This window comes from Hetaerina americana, unplaced genomic scaffold (genome assembly GCF_022747635.1).
Source record: "Hetaerina americana unplaced genomic scaffold, ioHetAmer1.1.p SCAF_11, whole genome shotgun sequence".
NCBI classification, from domain to species: Eukaryota; Metazoa; Arthropoda; class Insecta; order Odonata; family Calopterygidae; genus Hetaerina; species Hetaerina americana.
This window is the reverse complement of record NW_027286181.1, coordinates 24,407,949-24,415,989: the sequence shown is the minus strand read 5'-3', so window position 1 is coordinate 24,415,989 and position 8,041 is coordinate 24,407,949. Positions and strand designations below refer to the sequence as shown.

Sequence of the window (8,041 nt, the reverse complement as noted above, 5' to 3'; positions counted from 1 at the left end):
GATAATAATAAAAGCATTTCTTTGTGTAAACCTTTTCAGTTTCAGAGTTAGAGTTTAATGTTTCCACAGTTAATTATGTGTATACGCTTACACTAGGTGAGTAAATAAATGCTTAACCTGAGTTTTTCATATCACAGTGGAAAGATTAAGCCTCTAGGTCGAGGCATAACGCGTGAAATATGACTCTGAAGATCTAATACTACCAACGTTGCCCCCATTTTATCAAATGACTGCAATCTAATACTCCCAACATACATAAAGATCTGTAGAGGATATCTGTAAGAGTTGATGATGACGTTGAATATTGAAACCCAGGTTGTTTCTGGGTAAATACTGGTAATTTACAAAGTTAATTTTTCATTATAAAATAGATTTAAATCCTTGAAGTCACACCTCAAACAACCAATCATTTCATATAAAATGGGCATGTTGAATGGAATGAAGAGATGCTTGATAGTATATGTACAAATAGGTACATAATGAATTGGTACAAATAGGTACATTACATGTCATAATGTTTTTGTTCTTAAGGATCCCATTCCAGATTTTCAAATAATGGCTTGGAAGTGCATTCTAACCATGCATTAAATAAATATTCCTTTAAAGCCCCCAAAATTTCAGAGGAAGCCTCGATAGCTAAACTGGCTAAAGCACTCGACCGGACATTGAGGGATCCAGGTTCGAATCCCGGTCAAGGCGAATGATTTTTACACTCTGAAATTGTTGCATCAAACCAGTCAGTTTTCTTTTACTAAAAAGCATTCATTGACTGCTCAACATTAAGACTTTCATTACAATATTACTCTTCCTTTCATTAATTCCTAGTTTGTCTTGCATAATAGAGGCAGGCATAAAATTAGCCATGAATTACTCAGCCATTTTTAGTAAAAAGTAAAGTTAATTTCACTCATAGCGTTGAGCTTCCAAAATTGAATCTAGTTCTTCACAAGTAAAAGTACTTAGACAATTTAAACTCTAATAGACCAAACATTAGTTGAATGTGATAAAAAAAAGTCTAAAATTATGTAGCACCAATGAAGACAACCATTCAGGCTGGATTTCTCTAGGTCTTCTCACTGGAAAAATCATCTTAAAGTGGTCCTAAAATTCCATGACTTCTTTTATCTTGTAGTTAGGGCACACATCTACTTCATATTCATTGAGGAGTCAAGCTGATATGAGGTTACATCATTTGGGCCTCTCACATCAATTCATTTTATGGTGCTTCCTTCAGTCCAACACTTCCTCATATCCCCATCTTTCCAATGTATGGCATATAGGAGAAATGATAGAATGGTGATAAAGCATTTGAGATGACATCTTGCTTGGCAAATGTCCTCCCTTCTCTCAGTCTTCAACATTCCATTTTCAATCAAAATGTCCTGCATCCAATTTACTTGGAATAGATTATATATTTAAAGCATTCCATGATATAGGGGTATTGTTGAGTAGTAAATATGATTTTATACGGAAAGGATTTATTTTAAAAGACATCACTTTCTGAAGAAAATATCTGGTGAAAAAATGAATAGTTCAGTTGCAAAATGAATATTAAACTAATGTATTGGCAATTTCTATCTAGTACTAATGTCAATTAAGACCATAAGATAATAAATGAATGTGCTTACTTTAAGTAGTCCTTCCTTTCTAGTCGCGATATATCTATTCACTGTTGCTCTTTTGGGTTCCTAATACAAAAATAACTATTTAGCCAAAAAACTGCCAATGCATTCACATATTTATTTTCATCCTTCAGCTACAAATTCAGAAGTGATTTTATAAACTACTTACAGGTACATGGTCATTCTATTTTAATTATGAATTCTTTCAGCTTTAGAAGAGGTAGATTTTGATGATGATACAAGTACATACCGAGTGAATGATGAAGGTATATTTGGCAGTGAGTTTCATGCCAATCTATTCCCTGAAAACAATTAGTCATACAATCGCAACCATAAAATATTTCTTGATGTGCCTAATTTTTTACTCATATTAATCAATAAGAAATATTGATTTTTCCTTGAAAATGTGTTAGGTTTTCTGCTTCCATTGGGACTCTCAGGGGCTATGTCAATTGAGTGTATACAAGAACTTACATCAAGACTCAAGCCTCATAACTTTAATTGGCTCGCTATAATAGCTCTCATCAGCAGCAGATGAAATAAATAACATGAATGAACATGTTATTGCAATTACTAAATTCTTTTTTAATGTTACAATATTTCTAGAAAATATATATATACCTCTCTCAAGTAAAGAGTGAAATTATTTTTAATTTGAATGGATAAATGGTGCATATTTTTATACAGCTAATCTTGCACCATTTTATTAGCATTTTTCGTTGTACTAAAACAGTCAGTCCTATTTAGTTCAAGTTCAGCTTTATTTGGCACCAGTGCTCATTAATGGTAAGTCACAAAATAAAGACTAAGGGCCCTATTCTCAGAACTGGAATAACAAAAATGCACTATTAATACTCTGTAAAAACCTAGCTTGTGTGTCATGACAGTTATCAGCTAAGATTATCCATGGAGAAGAGTTTAGCAAGGGTCCCCAAGCAATTAGGAATTATGCATTATTTCTGTACGGTTAAAGATCTTAAAAAGTTAATAATGAAATAAAAATATGAATTGGATGAATAGCATTATATCTTAGCATGGAATTGTATCTTATTAAGTGCCATATATCACCTATAAGCATCATGAACTTAACCAAAAAAGGTAATAAATTGACTGCTTGAATAAAAGTTCAACCCTTACAGATTTAGATTTGGAATTTAATGCACATTTGTATTCTTTGCTAAATAAAAACCATGGATTGTGGTGAAATTCTTCTGGACTTTTAATTTAAAGCATAAGTACACAAAAAAGTTGGCATCACCAAAAATAACACATCGAAAATAATAGGAATCCATTCAGTTAAAAAATTTAAGACTTGATTGAAAATCTGTTTCCACAAAAATTCTTCACATAATATTCAAGAGATGCTTTTGATAAAAAAATAAAGAATTAGTCTCACAGAAAAATAATCAACTAATGAATATTTGACAGAATTTGATGAGCTGACAGCAATAACTGGGGAAAGAATGACAGTTACACTTACTTAGGTTACAACAAAATAATGTGAAAAATATACCATTCAAAAAAAGATTGAATGGTGACCCTGTCAAAAGATATGAAAGAAAAACTTATCTATAAATTAACGCGTGGAATATACAAATTCAAGATACCATTGGTCAATGGGTTTCTTTTCTTTGCTTTTCAGTTTCCATGACAACTGAAATCCAAATTAGTTTACCTCCGGCAAACAAAAACTATTCAACAGACCTGTTCTTTTCTTTAAAAATTTCAGTCAACCAAAAAGACCACCCAATCCATCTGAACAAACTCATTATTTTTGATTGCATTGGAACTTTTCAATTATACAGTTTGTTTTACGTAGCTGAAAACTATCGCTTTCGTTTTTTTACATCATTAAACATCCTCTTTCCTAACATTTTCGTGGGGCACTTCATTTGACCTCAGCATCTCAGCCAAATGCTATATCCTATTCCTCCACAAATACTGCCAGAAAAATCAAATTAAAAACAAATTAAGTAGCCACTGCTATGAAACACCCCCGTAATTGAAAAGAACCCTTGCATTTCTTTGTTGCATTACACTTCCATCTGAAATTGATTTTTGTCGTCATCGTTGTACGTTGCCATTGCCCTAGATTCAGTCAGTCTCCTATGCAGCTTTCAGTTTTTTGTCAACTTCCTCTGCTAGTGCTTCCATGAAGTCCATTGTGTTCAAATACATTCCCTCCTTGACGTTCTTAATGCCATGGATGCAGATGGCAAGATCCTTTGTCATTTTTCCAGCATCAACACAGTCAACACAGGCATTTTCCAGAATTGTGCAGAACCTAGGAATATAAAACATTTTATCATTATCATAAGAAGAACATGACAAAATCATCATTTTGCACTAGCATCCATGTGCACAGAAAAATAGAAGGGAATAAAAGGTTTGTATAAAAAGTATAGAGAGTTGTGATCATTACTTGGAACATTACACAATCAGTGTGATAGGTATGGAATGATAATTAATGATAAGAAAATGGAGATGATGTAGTTGTATAAAAATAGGAACTTTAATGTAAACACTAAAGTCGAGGATCATAAATTAGAACTGGCTGAACAATCCACCTCTTTTTAAAGTGTTTTAGAAGTAGTTGGGCAAAGTAGTAAGGATTTTGAAAGATCAGGTCAAAAAGCTAATACAAAGAGGCAGGAGTTTATGATATGCACCATCAGTAAGATGATGTCAAGAAAAGCTTAGTGAAACCATTAATATAGAGCATTATCTTGTATGAATCAGAAAATTGGCCATTGGGGCCAAAGGATAAGCACTGATTGGAGGCCTTTGAGAGAAGGATGTGTGGATTAAAAAAAAGTGTAATGGACAGAAAGAAAGACAAATGAAGGGGCTCTGGGAATGGTAGGGGAAATGGAGGAAGGGGATCACTATTATTACCACATAACTACCATCATCCAAAATTAGAAAAATAGTTCAAATCACAATTTTTATCACTTCACAAAATATTTATCATAGTGGGGTAAATATTTGGCATATATCTACCCTCCTGTGATACCCTTTTTAATTGCATTAGTTAGATATAATACTAAAATGATGGTAAATTTTGAGACATTTTAATCACTGAAAGAAAAATGAGGAGTTCAAAGAGAACCATTAATTTATGAAGGTATGTACACCTATGGTTATGGTGCATGAACGTTTCTTATACTATAATGTCTAATATGAAAGTGAATAAAATGATGGCAAGAACAAATTCCCACTGCAAAAATGAAATTACATAATTTACAGTACACATAAGATAATTTGCTAACCTATGCAAATCAGGATTCTCATCTAGTTTTGACCTGTGCTCCAATCCACGAGTCCAGGCGAAAATTGATGCAATAGGATTGGTTGATGTCTGCTGGCCTTGCTGGTGTTGCCTAGAATTGATTTTTAATTAAATTAACCAAAGCATTATTAATGCAGCAGCCAGAAAATTGCAAAAAATTCAAACAAATTCCTAGCCCTAGACCTAAGATCTAATACATTTTAATAAAAATGAGCTGATAATAATGATAATGCAACCACAAATTTCAGCTACAATCAATGGGAATAAATAATATTCAATGGGTAAATCTGTGAGGAGAGGAGATAGGAATCCCATTTCAATAAGCATAAAATGTTTGCAGACAAATGAGCTGAGGTGGAGTTTTCATTATGAAACTGGAGAACTAAGTACACTTGTCATTATATATTCTGCAAAATGGAAGTGATTTTCAAATTAGGTACATCATTACATATAGTGGGCCCATTTTTCAGTCAAATCAAGGTTCATAAAGCAAGTTAATACCCAACTACAGAAATGTTTGTCACAATTCCATTTCATTAAAACAGTTAAAATGTCCCATTTTTACAAAATAAAAAATATATTATGAACAGGTAGAATACCCTAAGAGTATCTCAAAATGTCCAATATACATTTTCAATTGCATTAATAAGATTCTTTTTAAAGAAGATACTAAATATAGTTTGATGGCAAATGGACAACAGAACATGAACTTTGACAAAAGCTACTTAGGTGCGGGATGGCCTGAAAACATTTTTGGACACTTCAATTCAAAAAGGCAAAAATTTCATTATTACTTGTTGACTAAAAATCTAAAACTACTTCTCTACAAGGACATATTCACCATGGAATAATATTTATTTGTCATAACGTGTGACAAGTTTTTGTATTCCAGCTTCATATTCCTCTGCTGTCATTTCATTGAGAAAAGTAGTCAACCATTCATGAAGTTCTTAATGCCTTTTCAGTACCTTACAATAATTTCCCTACACTTTAGATGGTCTTTGACAAGTTCATGAATAATTGTGCGTGAAACATCAGGGTTCACTGATTTCATCAATTGTGATGGGCAATTGTTGTTTACGAGTCCATCAACCGAACTCAGCAGGTTGCCCATAATGACAGATGGGTGCCCTGAACACTCAATATTATGGACGCTCTCCCTCCACAGTTAAAGTTTTGACACCAGCAATAAACAGAAGACTCATCAATAACATTGTCCTCCTTTAATGGATGGTGAATATCACATGGCCACAAATATCTTGCATTTAAAAATCTGATCCCAGTCCTAACTTCACAAGTGGTTGTGGCATTTGTAATTTTCTTAAACATTGATAAACACTCATAGAAACAGCAAAAACAATTAGAGCATTACAAAACTTCACACGCAGTGAGCAGGCAAACAACTTAAGGCGTTTAAGATGGAATAGCAGCTACTCGCATTGAAAGCCCTCCAGGGAGCACAAACGGGTACTACTTTCTGGATGACCCATGTATATTTGATAAACCTTTTTCTGATTTCTATTACTACATTCTGACCGTACTTTCATGAATTGGTAATAAAAACAATTACCATTTTGGTTCAATGTTACTAATATAGTTAAATTTATTTTCCTCAACCATTCATATTAGATGTGCATTTTATACATTTCAATAGGTGCTCTTTTCCTACAGTTTTGAGATTTTTTTTATACTAGATATTTCCATTGATCTCAAATAACAAGATTTTTAATCAGAGGCACACCATTCATTTGAAATAGAGTGTAGAAGTAATATCAATGATCAAATTCATCATTTTGGTACCTGTAGTGTCTTGTCACAGTTCCATGAGCAGCTTCAGATTCAATAGTCTTTCCATCTGGACACATGAGGACTGATGTCATCAAACCCAGAGATCCTTTAAGTATAATGGTATTATTTGTCACATATCAAAATTTCTCCATTCAAAAGAATATGTGTCTAGCCCTAATGAAATGAATATCCACTGCACACTTTGAAAATACAGCAACAATAAGAAATATATTTAGCCATAAGAAAATGTAGAAAAGCTGGCTAGCTGTAGTGAATTCATTAAACTATTAAATAAGTGAAAAAAGAATGGAAGGTAACCAGCCCAAATTGGTATCAATACCAATTTTATCCATACAGAGGCTCAAATGAATTTTGGATTGAATGTACAATGAATACATTAATAATATAAATACTGGGCTTTTATTGAGATCATGACATTTGCATGTATTGGTATGGCTGAGCTAGAGTACCTGAAAAAATAAAATTCACGCCTAAAATTCTGTCTTCTAATCCTAAAAAGGTGAATTATTAAGCCTTTAGTACCTACAAAGAGATAATCAGTAATATATATTTTAACATTTTATATGCATTCATTAAAGTTAACGGCATTAATAAACATCACAAATAAGATGGAAAGTAAGTTTATCTATGCATTCTTAAATAAACACTACATAGTTTCAATACTATGCCTTTTCATCAATCTGAATGCTAATTGTTGAAAGTTGAAAATTTTTGTCCATATGGATTTTTAAAAAGTTAAAATTTGAGACTAAAATTTAAGATAAAAATTGTTTTCCAAATAAAAAGGGAGAAAATTATTCATAACAGGCATTATTTGAGTAAACGTGGCAAAAGAAGTAATGATATTTCAAACACAATGCAAATGACCACACAGATATAATAATGAGCCTGATTTTCGAATCATAAATCTTCTTCAGAAAATAAAATTGCTAACAGAAAAGAAACGCCTTCAATAATTCTACTAACCATAGCCCTGAGCCACAATATCAGACTGCACATCACCATCATAGTTCTTGCAAGCCCAGACAAAGCCTCCACTGGATTTAAGGGCCTGGGCAACCATGTCGTCAATCAGACGGTGCTCATACCAGATGCCGTTCTTTTCATAATCAGCCTTGTAAGTCCTATCAAACAGTGTAATTTAAAATCAGTATCTGATGATATAGGAGGCAAAACAATTTTTAAGGAAAATAAACTGATTTATCAAAAGTTAACCCAAAAAAATGTGCCATTACCTAAATTTGATTGAAATAACAAATTACAGGAAGCCAATACATCCAATAATATCACTACATATTTTATCTTTCCTGAGTCTCCCTCC

General features: G+C 32.7%; 1 protein-coding gene across 1 annotated transcript in view; it reads right to left on the bottom strand.

Annotated features, from left to right (window-relative positions):
- Positions 1–2,817: 2,817 nt before the first annotated feature.
- LOC139700972 (isocitrate dehydrogenase [NADP] cytoplasmic-like) overlaps positions 2,818–8,041 on the bottom strand; it is a 76,842-nt gene continuing 71,618 nt past the window's right edge. The window contains exons 7-10 of the mRNA XM_071599497.1: positions 7,687–7,844; positions 6,712–6,805; positions 4,892–5,002; positions 2,818–3,906 (exon numbers count right to left, since the gene is read on the bottom strand). Coding sequence (XP_071455598.1) covers positions 3,729–3,906; positions 4,892–5,002; positions 6,712–6,805; positions 7,687–7,844 — 541 coding nt within the window. The 3' untranslated portion in view covers positions 2,818–3,728. The remainder of the gene's footprint in view (positions 3,907–4,891; positions 5,003–6,711; positions 6,806–7,686; positions 7,845–8,041) is intronic.